A 22,802-nucleotide genomic window follows, 5' to 3' on the forward strand; every position below is an offset into this window, starting at 1 on the left:
CCGTGGTTACAGGGGATAAGGTCGGATTGGCTCGGAGTTGCTCGACTACTTTAAAAATCCTTATCAAGATAGTTTTTGGTATGCTTAATGAACGAAATTTAGTTTGAATTTTACTCGTATGAAAGCGCTGTTAGTTAATTTTATTCTCAGATAAGGCAATGAAGTTTTCCAACAGTATGATTAATCATTACTTTGATAACTGATAAGCGTCATTTTTATTTTCTGTGATCGAATTATTCTCATACTGTTATATTAAGTGTTACTTTTACATTCGCCTGTTATATGTTTACTATAAGTCGATTTCAGTTTTTTCCTATTATCTGTATGCCGTATTTTTCGTAGACTCGTAGTTCATTGAATATTGAGTTCATAATTAAATTATTGAACTAGTAAGTAATGCTATATTATTTCTTATTTGCATTCCCTGATGTCTCCTAGACTTAGATGTGAATACTTTAGACATAATTGTAAGTGAGTATTTGGAAATCTTCCACTAAATTAATAAATAAAACTCTAACTTGCTAATTATGAAATATTTGATTTCAGCATCAGCTTCTATCAACTCTTGTTTGTATTCATATACACAATATGAACATATAATGCATATTTTAACTGTGAGATATATTTGATTTATCTGTTCAAATTATATTTAAGTGTTATTATTAAAGTTAACTAGATTCAACATCATACTTAAATATACTTATATGGAACAATTTTTAATTCTTACCTAAAGATTAAGTTAGGTTATGTTCATATTTTGAGTACAATAATATAAACCTTTCAATAAAAATTAATTTTTAAAAAGCTCTTTAGGCCAAGACATTTAAACATTAGATCTTTTATAGTTGAGCCAGATTAATTGCATATACCAATTGATTGATTTTATTATTTAAATGTCAGTAGTTATAACTGAAAATTATTATAGCTTTGTTATCTTATGTTTGATGCTATATAATTTTATTACTAGATATATATATATAGTGAAACCTCCCTTAACGGACACCTCTAAATAGCAGACATCTCCAAATAGCTGACGTTTTTTCGGGGACGGGGACATTTTCACTATTTATTTATAGGAAAACCTCTAAATACAGGACACTAAATAACGAACACGTTTATGACACTGATATTAATAATTTTTATCTTAAATTAAGAATTATTTTGAAATATCCGAATAAAAACCTCAATTATTAAGTTATCTTATGTGTACATTATTTAACTGTATATGAAAATCTTATCTTATCCGTTCAGTCATTGAAATATTATCGCGTCAACAAAATTTTGTAACTAATGTATTGTCCTATGTGCGTTTGGTTATGTTTGTGATGCCAATATACAAATGTTTATTGTAGTGCACTATGGCCAGCAAAAGAAAATGATTAACTCTAAAAGAAAAAATAGACATTCTGGAATTTTGAACATAAAATACAAATATGGGCATTCTTGGACATTTCTTTAAGATGTATTTAATTAATATAAAAGTAAAATAAAAATTTAGTTAACTGATTTTTTTTTTTTTCATAAATGTTAGTTTTATCGTGTATTTAATTAATGTAAAAATAATATAAAATAAAATTATTGAATTTATTTATTAAAAAAAATGTTTTCCTCTAAATAGCGAACAAAATTTCGGCGACCGAGAGTGTTCACTATTCAGAGGTTTCACTGTATATCTTACACAAGAATATAATAGTGATAAGATCTAGCGCAAGGACTAGTAAATTGTTATATTTTATAACTCGAGGATCTTAATTTAATGCCTACTTGTACTTAGTCTGTCTTGATAAAATTAGTCTGCTTTGTAACAAATGATCTTCTATTTGGTTCTAACCATAATTGCAAATCAAAAGATTTTTGCAATACTCTCATGATAGCTCTTGCTTTGGCAACCCTGGTTCTTAACCTATTTAAAGTTTTTTCCAAGGATTCATCGTAAGTTTTCAACTGATCTATGCATCCTCACTCATAAATGGCTCCCCTCGTTAATTCTTAGTGACAGTAACTGATAAGTATAAGATTGATCCATAAGGCTACCAACAATTTTGAAATATGTCTACTTAAGCTCTTAAACATTAATCCTTAAACTTTAGAAGATCCATTGATAATGTTGTCTTGGTCTATATGCAATTGACTTAATCTCAGAAGAGAAGTCAATATCCAAATGTTGTTTAATTGTTTAAAATAATACAGAAGACAAGTTTTTAATTTACAAAATATATAATTAAACTTTTGTAATATTATTTTTCTTTGCAGATGGACTCAATTCATAAGCCAACAACCAATTTAAAAATTAAAGAAAAAAATACATTTATTTGTAGATAAAGTCAACTTAAAATGTCTTCTAATAGTCCTCCAGAGGATTATCAAAAGCCTGTAAAAGTTAAATCTCGATGGACACAATCTTGTCAGATAGAAATGATGATGGAAGGGTCACAGTCTTCATTAGATATGTCTGATACTATTACAGATGTTTCAACAAGTGATTTAAATGATAGTACTGATTATAGTTCTGAATTTAATCCTTCAGAATTAAGAAAATCTCATAAGAATACCAGTAATAGAAGAAATTGTAGACAATCAAATCAGAGTAAAAAAAAAATCTCTTACAAACATTTTAATGTAAAAGAACAAAGAAGAAGGCAATTATCTAATACAGCTGTTGTTAATCAGGAAGACAATATTAAATATAATATATCACAAGAATCTAATATGATTAGAAGTCATACTTCCGTGAATTGGGATAATATTTCAAAGAGTGTTAACAATATAACTGAAATTGATAAATTACCATCAAAACCTATTCGTCGAGCCTCTGTACCTTGGAAGTTTAAGTTCTCATTTACAAACAATGTAAAAGATGATATTAAGTTACTTGAAAAAGACGATTATTTCAATCTTTCTAATGCTATTAGGTATTTACATTTAAATGAGATGCTATTAAGCAAAGATAATAAATTAGCTCAAAAAGAAAATACAACAGATATAAATATTTCCCCAAAATCATATTGTTTAAATGTCTGTGATTTAAATTGTAGGGATTTTGATGGCTTAAGTAATAAAATATTAAATATTACAAAAGAAAATGAAAATTCTACAGAAAATTTAAATAAGCTTAAACAGTCTGATGAGTTGAATTTAGGTGTAAAACAACACAATGAAAAAGATCAAAATATAAATTTGGAAATATCTAAAATTTGTTTATCTGAATCAGAAAATTTTAGGTGTAATCCTGTTTGTAAGCGCAGAGAAATTCGTTCCAGAAGTTGTGATTTTGTATTGAAAAAACCTTATTATTCATTTAAACGTTGTAAAAGTTTTGATGACTTGTATCAATTAAAAAATTCTATGATCGCTTCTAAGTTACAAAAACCTGAAAAAAAATCTCCAAAAAAAAAAAGACGACAGTCCAAAAGAATTAAACCTAAAAATAATTATGCAGAGATACTTGATGATTTGAAAGGATCAGAAGTTAATTTTAATCAGGTAGCTGAAGAAATTTACAAAGAACACAAAAATCAATTAATTGAAGCAAGAATCAATGATGCAGAATTTGATGAAAAATTAAGAGCCACCAATTTTACATTAGTTGATGAAAATGTATACAGACCTAATAGGTAAGAAATTCACAATTTTAATTAAACTTAAAAAATAATTTAATACTTTTGCTTCATATTACATTTTTCTTTATATTTTTCCCTGTATTTGATAAATGAGTTTCATTAAAAAAAAAAAATTCTTAAAATTGAAAGATTAGTATAATAAAATATATATAAAATAAAACTTTTATCAAATTAAAAAAAATTAAATGGTATAATCACTATAATCATTACTCTAACAAAGTTTTAGTGCCTTAAATAACTAGTTATATGATGCTAACTGAATCATTCAATAATGTAAACAATAATAAATTATAATGTATGTAGTGAACATTTCAAAATACTCATAATATTATAAAATGTATTTAATGATTTTATTGTTAAGTTATTAAATGTTAATCAAACATATTTGTTTCTGTAAACTAATTTTATTTTTAATTTTATGTGTTTTTAATAATTATTTGACTTTTACCTTTTGTGAAAATGCTATATAAAGTTATAGCATTAATGAATAATTATTATTATAGGTCTAAGTTAACTAAAAATTAATTGTTTTACAATAATTTTTTTTAACACTAAAAATAGAATTATAAATGCTCAAGATGTATTACTTCTTTCGTTTGGAGTTCTTAAAACTATCATTTCTTTGTTTTTGTGCAAATTATATGAAAACATTGAAAGCAAATATGTTACTATATAAATATTGATCATTTTTAAGTAAGCTAAAGGCTCCTTCAGATTGTATTTAATTAAAATTATTCTCTATTAGTTTCAAATTTAAAGATCCTTACTAATTTTTATTATTGTTATTTTTTTTCAGACTGACTTTAAAATTGTATTCACCTTCTGAAATTTCTATGCTACGTAAGCTGAAACAACGGTACAATAACTCAGTTTATTTTTATTAATTAAATTGTTGTTTATAGTCTTGTATGTCATAAAAAAAAGTTTATAAATGATCATTATAGCCAATTTTACATTTAAAACAATTTAATTTTAATATTTTTAATATTGGTTAAATTGATCTATAATTAAAGTTAAAGATATAGCTATCCAAGTAGTTTTATAATATATATATGTTATCAGCAAAAAGTTAAATATAGACATTCTATAGAATGCTAATACCATGTTAGGTAATGTGTTAAATCAAAATATGTTTATTATTTACTTATTGCCGTAAATAGTTGATGTATGACATTTCAAACTGCATAAAATATTATATTTTACACACATACAATTTTTAGATTGAAATTTTGTCTTGCATGTGCTTTTTATAAAATCTTGTCTAGTTCTTGTAGACTGTAGAGTTGTAATTGTGCATAAAACAAATGTATTTTTTCTTGGAACTTGGTCATTTATTATTAATTTTTTTTGGCATATTATGAATTGAGACCTTATATTATGTTGAATTGGAATTTAACCAGTTGAATACCCATTTATTTCAACAAGTCAAATTTTTTATTAATTTATCTTTCATATTTTGTTATTCATTTTTATATTATAAATATATGAGATAAATTAATAATCTTCTAAATAAAATTTATTGCCAAAAAATATTTACTATACGTACCTACTTGGCTGTGTAGTTATGATTTTTGTCTGGGGGGGAGGGATATATAATTTTATAATCTTATATAAAGCATAAGTCAATGCGTTAAACATTAAAAAAAAAAGCTCATGAACAACAATAATAATATTACCTAATAATGACTATAATACATCGCACACATGTTCATGTGTTGTATGCAATAAAATAATCATCAAGATAAACATTAATCATTAATTTCAAAAATACACTTCGGTACTAATATAAAGTTTTATGTTAATTATATATTTTTCCTGCTTGAGGTTAGATAATTTATAGTTATTGTTTATATTTTATAATTTTTCTGCTTATTTTTAACATTCTATAGAATACATAGGATTTCTATATAATGCAGAATTTAACATATTGCTGGTAACATATACATTTTAAAGGAAGTCAATTGGATTTTTAAATTGTAAACTTTTTGTAAAATTTAAAATGCTCATATTTTTTTTTTTTTTAAATAAAATTATAAAAATTATTCTGTAGTCTTATACTATATTTAAGTTTAGAAGGCAACTCTAGTGTGTAGAGGCATAGCCTCATAACTACACGACAGGTGTGCAGATCACAGATGTTGTCGTGGTTTGAAATAAACTGATGTCGCTTGATCACCACTTGACAAGAACTTGTCACTGCTGAGTTGTCTTCTTAATTCAATTAGAATATAAATAATAGTATTACAAGATAATTGACTTAATCTAAAATATTTTAGTAATATAATTTACTCTAAGTATACAATTTGCCATGTTAAGTATTAGACAAAGATAATACATGTGGGTATAATGCATTTTTATTTACCAATTTAATAATTATTCTTAAATTAAATTGTTTTTTAATCATAGAGTAATATCTGGAGACATAAACGATTATTGTGAATGTACATTATCTAAAGAAGATATAATCGAAGGAAATACGGGATGTGATGATAGATGTCTCAATCGACTACTCAAAGTTGAATGGTGATTATTCTATTAATTATACCTAAATTTTTACTAACTTTTTTATGTTTTACATTTTTTTCTAGTGGTTCGAGTTGTTCTCTTAAAAGATTTTGTACTAATAAACAATTTCAGAATAAACAATTCAAGAAAACTAATATTATTAAAACTGCCAATAAAGGTTATGGGATTTGTGCTGTTGAAGATATTCCTAAGTATATAAATATTATTTATTTTAAATTTAATAGAATTTAGTTTTAATTTAACATTTTTTTTTTTTTTTTTTAGAGGTGTTTTAATTAGTGAATATGTTGGTGAAGTTATTGATTATAATGAAATGTGTAATCGTCTAACAAAAAAAGAGTATAAAAATTTAAATTATATGGTTCAATTAAATCCAGATGAAATTATTGATTCTACTTCAAAAGGAAATGTGACTAGGTTTATTAACCATAGCTGTGATCCAAATTCAGTTGGTGAAAAGGTAATATTTTAATATTATTTAATATTTTTTTATCTTTATATTTTAATTTAGTATTTTACTTACTTGTTTTACTACATAATTATATTTTTATTACAGTTTTCAATCCTGTCTTCTTAATGTTTTAACTATATTATACATGAATATGTTTTTCCTTAGTTCCATACAATTGTTAGATTAATAATTATTTATTCCTACTTGTTATAAATAGTTATAAAAAAAAGAAATTTCAACCACTTAAATATAAGTTATATTTCTTACATACTGACATTAATATGTAGTTTATTTTTTTGTTAATTTAAGTTTTATTTTTGTATCTTTACCATTATATTTACAAAGATTAGAATTAGATGATGTGTATGTATTTATAATTTACTCTTACTACAGAATGTAGATAATTAATTTTAACATTTAGCCGTACATAATTTTACAGTTAAAAAATACAAATTAATTTTGATTTTAGTGGCATGTATTGGGCCAATCTCGTATTGGTTTCTTTAGCACTCGGCCTATTAGAAAAGGTGAAGAAATTACGTTTGATTATAGTTTTCAAGTTTTTGGGTAAACTTATTACATTTAAATTTTATATATTTATATGTATTCTAAATCTTCTAAAAATTATTTAAATTTTCAGTGATGGTGCTCAAATTTGTTATTGTGGTTCATCAAAATGTCGTGGATACATCAATAAATCATCTCAAATTGTTGACCATAATAGTTCTGAGGATAGTGAAAGTGCTAATGACAATACCTCTATATCAAAACTTGAAGAAAAAAAAAATTTAGAAAAGAGGACTGCTAATAATGATGAAAACAAATTAAGAGAGGTATATTTGTTATATATCTTACGTACTTAATTAACAAAACTATTCTATTTCTTAAATCAATTTACTGTCTGTAAGCAAAAAAAATAATATTACTTTATGTTTATATTAACAATATAGGTTTAAAGTATACATTAGAGACACAATCTTCATACCCTTGCTATAATAAAACTATAGTTGAGGAAATGTGTTCCTGACCCAAGATTGCATGCATTGCATAAACATTTACATTCCATTAAATATAGACAATGTTTAATGCTTATCATGCAGTAATGCATTGGATATTTAATTATAAGGCCCACCCACCTTATCTTACATGAACCACAAAAAGTGTTAAATATTAGTCTATTAATATCATTTTTTTAACATTTAAATCTAAAAAAATATTTTTATTTCCTTTTTTTTTTTTTTTGATTATGTATTTGATAATGACATTGTGACGTTGAATAAGATTTGAAGATAATATAAACGTTTTTCCTGATGTCAACTATTGAGTATTATTGTGTTGTTATTAGCTATTCAATAATACAAAAAGTATTTAAAAATTGTATAATATATATAAAAATTCTATCTAAAAATAGACAATTTGGGTGATATGTTAGTTATTTTGTTATTGGGAATTATTTTAAAGGGCCACCAAAAAAAATAAAAACAATGCTTGCTTCATTTGCATTAAACAATTATTTTTAAATTAAAATATTAAAATAAAAAATACATTATTGTATTTATAATCAATGGTAATACTAATCTTATCTTTGGATAGGAAAATGTTATATCAACATTTTTTAACAATAATGATAATATTAACAGTTTTCTTTTACCAGTAACTTTTTAAATTATTGTGTACAAGTAAACATATAAAAGCTAATAGTAAAAATTAATAAATATTACATATAGCTACATACATACATAATTATAAATATACTCAATTAACATTATCATTATCAGTGATAGAGAAATATATAATTATTGTTTGTGAGTTATTAATTGTCTTGAAATTTAATCGTACCCGACATTGTCATCATCAGCAATACTTGTATGATAAGTACAAATTTATGTAATTATATTTCAGTTTGAATTAAGATTGTTGTCCATTATTAAGGTATCGGGGAGAACTATTATTTTCTGTAATAGAAAGGGTCCATTATAGACAAATAAAAATACTTTGGAAATCTCATCTTTTTGCCAGGAATTCATAATTTTGTCCATTAAGAGAGTTGTCGTTAAGTTAGGTTTCATTGTATTAGTAATTTCCTTATATTTAAATGTACATTAATGTGTTTATTTTATTTTACTAATATGTAAATTAATTATATTTTTAATAGTTGAGGAGACAATTAACAGATATTGCCAAATTAAAAACTGGATTAAAAGCTGATCAAGAAATGGCAACATTGAATTTGAATAGACTTATGGTACATATTACAGACAGTGTCAGTCGTTTACATGTTTTAACATTTATACAAGAACATGATATGAACAAAAGGTTATTTATGGATTTCAGTGGACTTAGTATTATTCATAATTGGATGACATCAAATGAAAACGAATCATTTAAATTAATGGTAAATGTATTCAACTTAATTATAAATATTTTTTCGATTTTATAATTCATCTTTAAAACTTACAGATTTTGGAAATCTTAGCTGAATTACCAATTACAAACAGAAATACAATTACTAAATCAAAAGTATTAGATGTTGTTGCTGAATGGGCTGAAATTCCACAAGATATTAAGACTAAAATTGAAAGGTTCTATAAAATATTAATTTTAATTAATTTGAGAGATTTTTTTACTTTCATTCAATATGATTTTTTTTATGAGTATTATTTTGATTATATGCTGTGAAAAATGTATTGGTTTTTAATGATTTTTTTTTTTTTATTTATTATATGCAAAGATAAAGTTTGTCTTTTTTTTTAATGTAAAATTTCATTTAAATTTTTATTTTAAAAATTTTAAAAATTTCACAAATTATATAGGATGAAGATGATGAATTTTACTGATCTTGTAAAAATTAATATCTATAATTGAATAACAGAGAAGCAATAAAATTTTTTCAACTAAATGTTTATTTAAGTAACTTATGTTAAATTTCAATAATAAATATATTTTGATATTTTTTAGTTTAGAGTATCCTGCTACAGAAATTAAAAATCATTGTCAAGAAATTGATAGATTTTTGCCAAATGATAATGAAATGATAAATAGTCTGGTGAAAAAATCTAGAGCTTTGTGGAAAAAGTGGATTGTATTGAAAATGGTGTTTAGAATTCCTAAAAAAATAGATCAGCATAAACGAATAACAGAAATAAATTCAAGTAAAGTTATTGATGATTGTTATCAATCTTCATTAAACATAACGACTTTTAATCGGAATACGTAAGTAACATTAATATACTAAATAAAATAATTTTACTTTAAATTAAAATATTTATAATTCAAGGTTTAGACATTCAAAAAAATATATAAAAAAAGTACGAAATCAACGAACAATATTTTTAGATCGTACACAATTAAGAAAAGAAAATCGATTTAAAGTGGATCAAGAACGTCAAAAAATGTAAGAATTATTTTAGCAACAATATATTTTTGACATACTAATTTTTTCTGACTTAGGTTTAAGAAAAAAGTGATGGATGATTGGTACGAAAAAAATGAAAGAGTAGTAAATAAAAACCTTGATGAAAATTATTTACAGCATTCTCAGATATTAAATTTCCATAATTGCAATAATTTAACATTTAACAATAACAATGGAATTAGTGAACAGACAAGATGGGATTTTTCATCACAAGCTACACATATAGATCAAAGTAATATAATTATTTTACCATACTTGAATATTTTTTTAAATTTCTATATTAAATACAATAATTATTATATAACTAATATTTCTTAATATTTTTAAGTTCTAAATTAAAGAACAATAAATATAGAACCATGTGAAAACATTCTTCTTTAAAAATATATTGATATTGACTAATTTAATTTAAATTCCATTCATTGCTATACTTTACTCTCCCTATGTTATATGTTCAATATATATCATATTAATAAACTAATAAATATTTTTGAGATATACATTTATAGAATACATGTGTTTATATGTACTTTATTTTAAATTATTTATATGTTAATATGCTTGATTATATATAATGTTCTGTTTCAGATTCAATAATCAATTATAATGTAACAAATTCTAGTTTGAATTATATACCACCACAAGCATTACAACAATCATTAATTCAGTTTCCTCAGTATTCGTATGTACAGTCTCAAGCTTTGTCTAATTATCATCTAGTTAATCAACCAATATTTTCCAATACTCATCCACCACAGACATCTAGTCAACCATCAATAAAACAACTACAAAATATCACTTTATTAAACAATAAGCCTGTTCATCAAAATATTGAATCACCTAATATGTCTCCAACAAAAAATTTAATTAAGTTAGCTGAAACTAATGTCTTTAATTTAATCAATGACAGTTTACGCAAGCATTATAATCCTGATAAAAATAAAGTTGTTAATTCAGAAATAGAACATTCCAAGAAACCTTGTATTAGAGCTGTGCAATCTGGTGCAGATTTATTGGCAAGAATTAAAGTTATTAGTAATTCTTTTAAAAATCAGCCATCAAAATTAATTACTGTAAAAAATTTAAAACAAAAAAATAGTAATACAAAAATTGAAAAGATACCCTCGTCTGAGATAAAATTGAAAACTATTTGTGATAAAAATAATAGAATTGTTTTCATCAACGAAGAAACTAATATGACTTCAAAAACATTAAGTGAAGATCTGGTGCCAATTCCTGAGAAAATTAAAATATCTAAAGAAAATAAATTTGCAAATGCCATATTTAATTCTTTATTAAAAAAGGTATTGGTACCCGATTATGAGAACTCTGTACCAAAAACATTTGTTTCAAAAACTCTCGACTCAAATATAATTACATATCATGAAACTGACAAAGAAATTGAATTGTACAATAATATGAAACCAAAAGTTTTAAAAAAAACAGTTGGTCACATAAAAACTAAAAATGGTTTTGCACCTGTTTTAAAACGACAATGGGGAATCAAACTGAAAGGTTTAAAAAGAAACCGTAATGAAATACCAGCTACAAAACGTAATATAATGCGTAAAGGTAGTATACATCGTTCAGCGTTAAAAAATTGTCTCGTCAATATAACAAAATCAGCATTAAAGAGACAAAGTAGTATTAATGTGGATGATTATTTAAAAAGACCTAAAGAAAAAAGAGTTACATTCTGGATAGAAGGTGAGACATCACCAAATTTGTCACACTCAGAAGTAAGACCAATTAACTTGAATCAAAATACTGTGAAACAAAAGCCTCTAATGAAATGTCATCCATTTGAAATACGAAATGAACCTAAATCTATTTTTCAGCCTTCTACATCTGATATTCAAAATGGTGATAATTTGCAAATTCCTGGTCTTGATTCAACTAATGATCAAATTATTCCACCTATTGTTGCAAAATTCAAAGCATCAAGAAATAGGCGCATTCATTTACGAGATAAGTCTATTGAATTAGACCAATTACGTAGTCAAAGAAAACATAAAATACCTATAAGTATGATGTCTTTATCTGTGGATGTATTAAAACTTATCCCTGATAATAGAAAGGAAATGAAGAAAGTAATTGATTACTATCATTCAATGGCTACTGTTATAGTAAAGACATTAGGATCATATGCTAAAAAGACCTGTCAACAAGGACGTATAAGAAGTGATGAAGATTTTAAATATCTTGCTAAAAAAGTAACTAAAAAATATTAATTTTAACACTTTTTATGGATAACACTATATTATTTTTGCAGATTAATGAAAATGTTTTGTTGAAAGAGTTACAATTAAAAAAAGTGGACAAATTAAAAATAAGTGATAGTACAAAAGATAAAGTTGCCGAATATATCAGAAAGTATATGTCACGGTTTGGAGAAGTTTATAAAAGAAAACCTAACGGTATGTATGATTTTTAATTATATTATCAATTTTTAATTTCCTACAATATATATCTTAAAATCATGGTTTAAAACAGAATATCAGAACTTTGTTTATGATGAGCTAAACAAAAACTTAGTTATACATATTTTAACATCATCAATTAACACTATGATGACCAACAATGAGACCACCATTGGTTAAATTCAATATTAATTTTAAAAGAACTTATGCATGTGTTATCTTTGTCTTATAAACGTAAAACATTTAAAATTTGAGTTCTTTACAACTAATAATGTGTTGTTAGCTTAATATTAGAGTAAAGGGTTACTATTATCTAACTTTAAGAAAATTTTCGATTTTTAATTGTCAATTGTTTTGTTGATCCTTTTCAATTTATAGGACAATTCTTTTATTGAACAACACTCATTGTTTCAAAATCTATCAACATTTATAAAATTTTGTTTTTACATAATTTCTAGTCAAATTAAAACAATATTTTTAAAGAAAAACTACATTTTTTAAGTTTTTATTTTTTTAAACAATAACATACTATTTAATTACATTTTCTAAAACAAAATATTTTTTGGAGTAAATATAAAAATATTTGATACATATAAATTGAAATTTAAACGAGTAGTATGTGTTATAAGTTATAAGCAGGGCTAAGATAGTATAGGATTTTACACTTTTTTTTAGGATTTACAGGATATAGCTTTTCAAGCACAAAATGTGATTTGGTCATCTACAAGTTCAAATATATAGTTTTTATTTTGCATATTTTTGCATATTTTGTACTTTTTTGAATTTAGGGTCATTTTTAGCATGTTTTCAATTTTTTGGTCATTTTATTATACTTTATTGAAATCTAGGTTATATTTTTATTAATTTTTAATTTTTTAAAATTTTAAATGGTTGTTATTGATCGTTATAAATTGTTGTACAAACATATAAAGATACAACATTAAAATAAAATTATAAACATATTTTCTAAAAATATTTAATGCTTCAAAATATATTAATTTCAGAACAAATGACACTGGCCATTATACCAGAAGATGAATTTATTTGTATACTTATACATATTAATTATTATTTATTAATTTATTAATATAATTATATTTTTTTCGATCATTTTATGAGGTCATTTTTTCTTACTGAGTATTTTTTTTTTTTTTGATCATTTTTTAGTTTTTATTAGGTCATTTTTTTAGGTTTTTTAAGTTATTAAAATCCTAGCTCTACTTATAAGTATTTACATTTTTTCCTGATGCACCCTAGTCTGGCTCAAATTAGTCCTTAAATTCCAACCTCAAATACTTTCTATCATTAAAACTACCTACTGTTTTTTTACTATTTAACGCTCATGCCAAATTATAAAATATTACCAACCAACTTATCAACAAGTAAGCATCACTTATACTTCCTGGTAATCCAACTAGATGCTTCTAAAGAAATTGGTGCCACAATTTACAGATTAAACACTTAATAATAGGATAAGAGGTATTGCATTTGTGTGATTTCTTCCTCGTGTATATAATATAAACTCATTTAACTGTAACTATCTGTAAATTATAAATATTACTTATTGTACAAACTATATAAATCGTAATTTTTTAAAATAAAACCAATTAAAAAAAATAAAATATTTAATGTTTATGTTAGCGGAGTAGAGAGGTACAAGGATACTTTGCAAATGTTAGCCTATTACTCCATTTACCTAAACTTTAAATATTTATAAAATTATAACTCATAAATTACTCATTTACATTTCAATTTTTATGTATTATAATACGCCAAAAAATATTCTGCTTCAGGATATGAAATTAAAAATATATTTTGTCATTCAAAAAAGAAAAAAAATAGTCATAACAATAAAAAATATAATTTTTTTTCAAAAACATTAATAGATTTTGAAATAAAGAATTTATAGTTTGATAAAAATATTGCTCAACGTTACTTAGAAATTAAAAAATTTAAAAAAAACCAAACATCTATACATAGCTGATAATGTTCTTACCTTTAAGTTTAAGATTAAGTAAATTTACTCTAATATTTAAGCTATCAACCAAAAATTGGTTCTGATAAACTCAAATAATTTTTACATATTGAAGATAACACGTCATGCATGTGAACAATGTTTTTAAGATTTTAATTATTTTTATTATGTTAATTTAATTAATGAAATATAATATTTTTTTCAGAACAAATTAATCACAAATCAAAATAGGTAACATGGAAAATGTTTACTGTTTTGTTTTAGTATAACACTTTAACTGTCAATAATTTTTAGTTTAAAGTTGTTATATTTTTAATGTTAAGTATTAAAAATTAATCATAATTTTGATTTATTTTAGACTGACTAGATCATTTATGTTTTTAATTTAAGTTTGACTATTTCTATGCAATGTATAATAATTAAATTCTTTTTTAAATATAGTCATAAATTAAAGTTTAATTTTTTTACATTTTGTTAATTACTATATGTTGTTTTTTTATATTTAGATGTATATACATAAAAAATACTTAAAATTATTATATCGGAATTTTTATTTATTTGTATGAATAATCTATGTTGATGATGTGTGTTCAATGTTCATGTAATAGTAATAAATTGATTTGAACATAAATATTATAATTTATATAAAAGTGATGTGTTAAAAATTATAATTCACAGACTTGTGATTTAGGTATCACTAATTATCATAAATTCTCAACTTATTATTGGTGGGATATTAATTTTATATATTTGTTTCTAATCTAGTCTAGCTTTTTGTAATTTTTTTATTGTTTATTTTTAATAAAATAATAATATTTTTTTTAAATTAAATTAAATGTAGTTCAATTAGTTGTTATTTTACGTTTGAATAACCAAAGTTCAAAATTCTTAAATTCTAGTAAAAAAAATTAATGAGAAACCTTATATTAATTTTGTAACTACAAAATAATTCACACATTTTCATGATTCTGATGAATTTATAAAAATTTTAACTTAATTCTTACAAAAAAAAAAAAAAAAATTAACTATTAACTTATTTTAAATATTTTAATTTAATTATTTTCTTTATTGATATTTACCCAATCTGGTTCCTATATGTTTAATTAAAGTATTAGCTAAAGTAATATAAATCACATGAATACTTGATTAAAGAAGTTACTCAATGATGACATTTCTTAGTAATTGTTTTAAATTAATTTATTTTATTTTTTTTCTGATTAAGTTAAAAGATCTCTATACTAATTTTGCTTTAAGTGTCAACTTGGAAGATTACAAGAAATAACATTTGTTAAGAGAACTTTAATTAAGAGATTGAAATGAGAGGTTAGGCGATTGTGAAATCTTTTATAATATGTTTTGCTTCTTTTTTTACAGGTTTTCATCATTATTGGGGGTATTATTTGATACATATGATGGGTGAATTGTTAATTCCCTTAATGTAATATTTTGAAAAGTTCAAATTTGATTTGTATTTGATTTTTTAGCATTTCCCCAAAATTGGTGATCATAAATCCAAATGGCCATTGGCTTTGATGAAGGATTCATACATTAGTAGTTTCATATTTAGGTTGGCGTGTTTGTTATTAGCTAGTAAAGTTTTAAGCATACCAAGTCGTAGGTTTAGTTGAAGTCTTTTTGTACACTTATGATGGCCCAAGGTTAGTCGTTGGTCTTGGGTCAAGCCAAGATACTTTTCAGTCTGAGTAGATGGAATTTGAGTACCGTAGAAAGTAACGGTTAGACATTGTCCGAGCTGAAAAGTAAAAGTTGTGTGATTTGATTTAGTGTTTGATTAATCTTAATCCTGCACTTATTATACCAGATATCCATAAGAGAAAGATGATTTTGTAGGTTATGCAATGCGACAATGGGATATTCATTTATAGATATAATAATTTGATAATTTTAATAGTCTGCTACTATTATGTTGGGCGTGGTTGGTTGATCTAAAGCATATATATGAATATATATGATGTTATACTGTATTGGGAAAATGATGTCTATCTATGGAACAACAATTCTGATATTTGCTATATTAGAATATATAGATTTGAAAATAACGATCGGTTAAATATGACTTAAGAAGAGTATATTAAGTTGGGGACAAAAATTTCTTTAATTTGTCTAGCAGTTCCTCATGTCAAACTCGATCGAAGACCTATTAGATATCAATATAAACGCAGGAACATTACGACTTTTTTTCAAGTGCAAAAGAAACTGAGTTAACTAGTCAATGTACTTGGTGAATAGTTGAATGTGTGAGAAAATCAAATTGATAGGTAGAATTTTATTTTCATTAATTAGGGGAAGTATGTGCTTCAGTAAAAAGGTTTCAAGAACTTTGGTAAAAAATGGCAATATGCTAATAGGTTTACATACATATTATTGCAAGCCAAGAGGCTTATTTGGTTTTGGGAAAAGGGTGATGTTAAAGAACTTCGATAAGTGTGAAAATTGGGAAGTATAACAATCTCAGTATGACATTAATAATATGAATAAGTAGAACGATTGTGGGTTTGGAAGGTATTTAGTCACTTCAGTAATTGTTAGATCGAAGCCCGGCGATTTCTTAAGAGAGTATTTTGTAATGTTAAATTAAATGTCGCTCGTCAAAATATGTTTAATTTGGAGAGTACCTATATTGGTAAAGATAAATCAAAATACCTATAAGAACCGCATTAAGTTTACAGGTGAAATATCTTGGTGAGGTTGGAAAACAAAATAAATGGTTTTCAAATACCTCAGCTTTCTCAGTCTGATAAGGCAAAACTTCCATCAGATTTTTCAATAGATGGGGTTATTACTTAATAATAAAGTACTTGCTTGGAGACTTTCCAAATACTGCTATTATTTGTTTGATAACTTTGTCAGGAAGTTTTTAAAAGAAAGATTTTTGATTTTTAATACAACAATTTTAAGAGAGTTGCCTAATTTATTGTATATTTTTAGTGTCTTAAAATGTTTATGTTATTACCATTAATATGAATACCATATAAGACATAAACTTGTTAACACTGTTTTACGGACTTACGGTATACGGTGGTATTTACTCAAACAAAAATAAAATATGGTATAAATATAGTAGTACATATTTATTATAATAGGTAACAAATACTAATATTATAATAAATGCAATATTTTTAGAAACAATTATTTAATTAACCTACCGTAATACTATAATAGTAAAATTGCTCTAATAAATTGTATGGTATAGATTGTATCAGCTCAAAATAGTGTTTTGTTAATTTTAATTTAACACATCAATTACAGTGATCCTTTCGAAACCTAATTTATAGCATAGCAGTACTCGCATACGGCATACCCATTTTTTTATTATGTTTATTAAAATTTAACATGTTCGTTGCTTTATTTCCCTATAATTTCGTACTGGAGATTTTTTTCAGGAATCTTTTAAAAAAGATTTTTTTTTTGAAACCGTTCACCAATGCATCATGCGTCCATGTCCAATTATTAATATTCAATGCGTTCATGCCTAGTTATCAATATTCAATGGCTCAATGCGTATATGTAAAATGTATATAATATAGTCTGTGGTGTTAAATGTATTTAGTTGCCAATGATAGTGATAATACGAGTTTTAACATTTGTTAGAGTAGGTATAAATTAGTATAATATATTAGTATATATTAGGATTAGTACGTTAATTTATTCTGTGGTATACTGTATAGGTAAGTACCTCCTACTACTTACCTTAGTCTTTAAGCTATAATATTCATTATATTATAGTCAGTGACAATCAGGTCTGGTATGAAGTCTGTGGCATCTACCTTTATGGCACCAGGTACCAACATACGTCTGCACGTCTGCACCAGCATTTGCTAGTGCCTAGTGATAACCTCAATGAACTGTTTATGTAACTATATTTTATTAATGATAATAATTTTATAGTCTAGTGCTTTATAATCTAGTTCTCTAGTTTATAGTTTTAGAAAATTTAAAACCGTTGTCTAGTTGAAAATTGATTGATCAAAAATCAAATTTAATTTCTGTTGTTTATAGATAACCACATACCAATATGTAACGGTGGATTTATCTTAAAAATGGGTTTTTTTTTTAGCAGAAAAATATAATACGTAGTTTGTATTATTATCAATGCTGTAACCAGAATTTATTTTTTGAGGAACATGTTTTTTTTTCTTTAATTTTTACATTGTTAAAATATCTACGTAGTCACTAGCTATTACTTTGTGACCCCTTTGATCATTGTGTATTATATATCTAATTTTTTTTGTATGACTACAATTTATTATGTTAATAATTGTGGTATACATTTAACAATTAAGTAACATAATAATGTATTAATATTATGTCTTTTATTTTACATACAAATTGAATCTAATTAGTTTTAAACCAAGATTACTGTTACTAGAGCATTAGAACCTATTATAGTTGATGTTTTTCTCAAGTAAGTCTAAAGTTATTAAATAAAACCTCAGCCTCCAAAATATATTATCAATTGAAAATCTTATTAGTTATTACTTATTACCTACACTTAAGTTGCGATTCAGCGGTGGCCAGACCGCTGTGTAGTATTCTTGTGGGTTATCGTGTGTCATATACGTATACAGTATACCTAAAATCTTATCTATTTCGACCTTTTTTCGTTGTGGTATTATACTTATAGAAAATTTATGAATTATGAGTGTTATGATTGTTATGAATATTCATTATATTATAATTATGCCAATTTATGGCTCCTACATCTCTGAAATCTTTTGTTACTGCCGATATGGTTTCGATTATTATTATTTAATAATATTTATTATCTTATCTGAAACGATTGAAACCTGGTTGTCAAGCAACGTAATTGACGCTGAACTTGGACTCTATACCAAATACTTCATTAGGTAGATACGATAGATGCAACAATAACATAGCTACGTGGTATTGACATAATAGGTGGGGTATACTTATCGTAGTTAAGAACAAGTTCCCCAACCTATATCTAAATGACAAATTAAACAATTGTTTAAAGAAATAAATCATAATTCAATTTCATTGATTATAGGTATAGTGTATTTACCACCAAATACCTACCAAGTCTGATAAAACTGTACATAATAAACGTTTCGATGTAATAGATAATCTCACGTAGGTGGTAGGTATTATAAAATATTAAAATGTAAATCTAACTTTAAATTATTGTTAATATAAGATGATTACTATTTACAATCTCCCAAATATTCAATAGATTTCTGCAAACAACAGTGTTATTTCTAATTTATCTGATTTAAATAATTTCAATTCAAATATTTTAATTAGTCTTTTGTGTGTTAATTTAATTTTTAACTCAACATAATTGGGTTTATAATCGTTTGGTTAGGTTCAACGCTGGTTCTCGTTTTTTTCAGATATAATTATATAAATAATGTTCTCTGTGATCGTATTTATCATCCAGTACTTTAAATTAAAATATTAGTCTTATTATTTTAACTTTTTAATTATATAAAACAAATTTATAACTATGCTATAATATATTACTAGGTACGATAATATAAAATCGCAAATTGCTTCAGTAGATTGGAATGATATACTCAACAATTTAAATATTAATAATGCAGTTCATATTTTTTACGAACAATTTTTAAAATTATAGATTCGTCATATCCGAAGAAATATTTATATACACTAAAATATCCATAGTGGTTAAATAAAATTAAGAAAATATACCATTTATTTAATTAAAGTTTATAAATTATCTCTAATCCAATAGGTAAAATTACAACCAATTCTTAGCTAATGTACGTGCACAATGTAAGTTACAAAATACATTTGATTACAATAACTTTATCTCCAAAACTTAAAACTCTATAAAAATTAATCTAAAATTATTTTGGAAATTAATCGGTAATAAAGGTCAAATTTCAGAATCTATTAATAACATAAAATATTGTGATGGCTTTGATATTTCCAACTGTTTTGCTCAATTATTATTATTTAGTATTTTAGTATAGGTATTTGACTAACCGAATATTAGTAAGTTGTAACACAGTTTTTTTTTCTAGTATTGAAAATATTAACTTTCTCTCTGTTGATTTTAATAACTGTACATTAACTTTAAATAATATATAAGCTCAACTGTTTAAGTATAGAACATGTCTCGGTCCAGATGCAATACCAATTATATTTTTTTAATAAATTCGTCCTAACTGTTTACAAAAATAATAACCTAGGTATAATATCTGATGCATTTCTATTATTTAATGAGCATTTCTTAAATATTCAAAACAAAGCTTCTGGCTTATCTATAGTAGGTTTTATAAATTAAAGCTATTAGAGTTGTCCACATGCTTTAAAAGCACTTTATTACTCATTTAGTCATACTATGTACAGTAATTTTTGGAATACAACTCTATTGTTTGATCGCCTATTTGAGTAGGTAATTATTTATTGTAAAAGACGTTCTCTGCAAGTTTAGAAGTGTTAATTTTTCTTTGCGCATTGCGCATAGGCATAAGATGTCCATAGTCCATTCCCCATGGTACATCATTGAGTAACCCAGCTATAATCTATATGTAATCTGTTTGTTATTGCTATTTACCAAGTTTCAAGATTTCGACTCGTATCGGAGCAAAATCGAACTCCGAGATATAATAGTCAATAAGTTCGTATGCCCATTTATTCATAGGTGTAAGGTGTAACTGGAGGTGGAGGGGGTGCGTGGTAATGTTCTGTAGCCCTAGTTCAAAAATACCAAAATTTGAAAAATAACATGTAAAAGTAGGTACAGCCGTACAGGTAATGACGAATAAATAAATTCGGACAGATAAATTGATTGAGTTAATTTGTTATTGTACCTACATTAGAATGAAAATCCGATAGGTTATTTATAGACTACCTAAGAAATATTGTCACTAATCAGTAATCAATAATCACTAATGTTTATACTGTTTATAGTTAATTTGAACAGTCCCAAATTTAATGTTTGTTATTTCACGCATTTGTTATTCAAACATAATATGATTAACGTTTATTAAAATATAAATAATAATGTAGGTATATTTATATTATAATATATTGACGTACTGACGTATAGTATAGTTGCTACTTGCTATCTAAGCTATTGCCTGTTCGTTACAATTATGTAACACATTTGAAGATTTCTACGTTTTTTTAAATAAAGTATTTGCTTTATTATAATGTAGTCTTTTATGTTCATGTAAAGTGTTTGAAGTATTTTATTTTCAAAATGTAATTTTTTGTTTGAATAATAATAAAAACAGAATAAATAATCAGTTTGAGAAAGATAAAAATATTTATGACTCTGGAAGTTGGAACCCTTTGTTAAAGTTCATCTTGTGAACTGGATAAAAATATTACAGTAGGACATCCAGGTATGTTACCATAAATGGTCAATATTTAGTTTAAAAATCAACCAAACGAGTTGAAAAGTTCAAGAAGAAATTATATAAATTAGTGTTGATTATGCTAGGGAAATAATTATTAAAGAAATTAGAAATGCAGAGGTTTTTGCTATTTAGGTTGATGAAGCTAAGTAAATTAAATAACATAAATTTAACATTTACCTGTTACTTGTATTTACTATCTATTTATTTTTAAACCTTTAAACATAATTAATATTTTTAATTTTTAATTAAAATTTTTAATAATTTGTATAATTATTTTAATAAAAGTCAACAAATAAAATTTTTCTTTCTTAATTTGTTTGTTACTTAGTACCTTAATAGAAATAATTTATATTATAATTTAACGAACAAATTAGGTATGTTATCGTTTGTTTACTAAAATATTAGTTTTTAAGGGCATTTAAAAATATATATTGAAATGGCGTTTGGGAGTTCAGGGACGTAGCCTCCCCCTAGGCTTATGTGCCCTAATTAATTTCAGCACTCCCAATGTTTGAATTCTCTAGTAGCACCTATAGATGTACTAGCGCGCGATGTAGATTTTATTTACATTGCGTTTGGTAACGTGTCATTTACTCACTTAAAAATAATTGAAATGAGTAACACGAACTTTTGTTCGTCAACCACAAATTAATAATTTTATTATTATTATAGTGAAAGAGAATAGCCGTAAACCGTGGTGGATAATAATGATAATATACATATTCCTCGGTGCCCGGTGGTGGCGTGGCATAATCACAATTTTTTTTTTCATCCATCATATCATATTATCTTTATCTCTTGACATTATGACGATGGTGATAACCCCACCGCATTAGTATTAACTGTTTAGTACAATAATACATTACCTACTGATTATAGCGTGTTCCGGTCAATCCACGTATATAAAGGTGCCCATTTGGGCCATCAAATGTTTGATAATAATAAATAATTAATTATGCAACACAACGGGTAGGTTCCGAAATTTGCGGGTTCGTTAATGTCTTGCGAATAATTACGATGTTTGT

The 22,802-nt window shown here is 24.7% G+C and overlaps 1 protein-coding gene across 5 annotated transcripts; it reads left to right on the forward strand.

Annotated features, from left to right (window-relative positions):
- The first annotated feature begins 226 nt into the window (after nt 1–226).
- Nucleotides 227–14,646, forward strand: LOC112601289. Of its 5 annotated transcripts, XM_025348818.1 has the most exons (18): nt 228–467; nt 547–614; nt 2,254–3,614; nt 4,417–4,476; nt 6,027–6,143; nt 6,209–6,337; nt 6,411–6,606; nt 7,067–7,164; nt 7,238–7,430; nt 8,753–8,992; nt 9,058–9,179; nt 9,556–9,810; nt 9,875–9,991; nt 10,048–10,244; nt 10,601–11,751; nt 11,851–12,225; nt 12,285–12,429; nt 14,613–14,646. In XM_025348818.1, the coding sequence occupies exons 3-18, from the start codon at nt 2,335–2,337 to the stop codon at nt 14,636–14,638; spliced, it is 4,701 nt and encodes a 1,566-aa protein (XP_025204603.1). In that variant the 5' UTR covers nt 228–467; nt 547–614; nt 2,254–2,334; the 3' UTR covers nt 14,639–14,646. The 5 variants fall into 5 exon arrangements, with proteins under 5 accessions (XP_025204604.1, XP_025204603.1, XP_025204601.1 ...); XM_025348816.1 differs by having other exon boundaries at nt 229–471; nt 10,601–12,225; XM_025348815.1 differs by having other exon boundaries at nt 229–467; nt 10,601–12,225.
- The last annotated feature ends 8,156 nt before the right edge of the window (nt 14,647–22,802 follow it).

Source organism: Melanaphis sacchari, unplaced genomic scaffold (genome assembly GCF_002803265.2).
Source record: "Melanaphis sacchari strain LSU unplaced genomic scaffold, SCAv2.0 Contig77_pilon_pilon, whole genome shotgun sequence".
NCBI classification, from domain to species: Eukaryota; Metazoa; Arthropoda; class Insecta; order Hemiptera; family Aphididae; genus Melanaphis; species Melanaphis sacchari.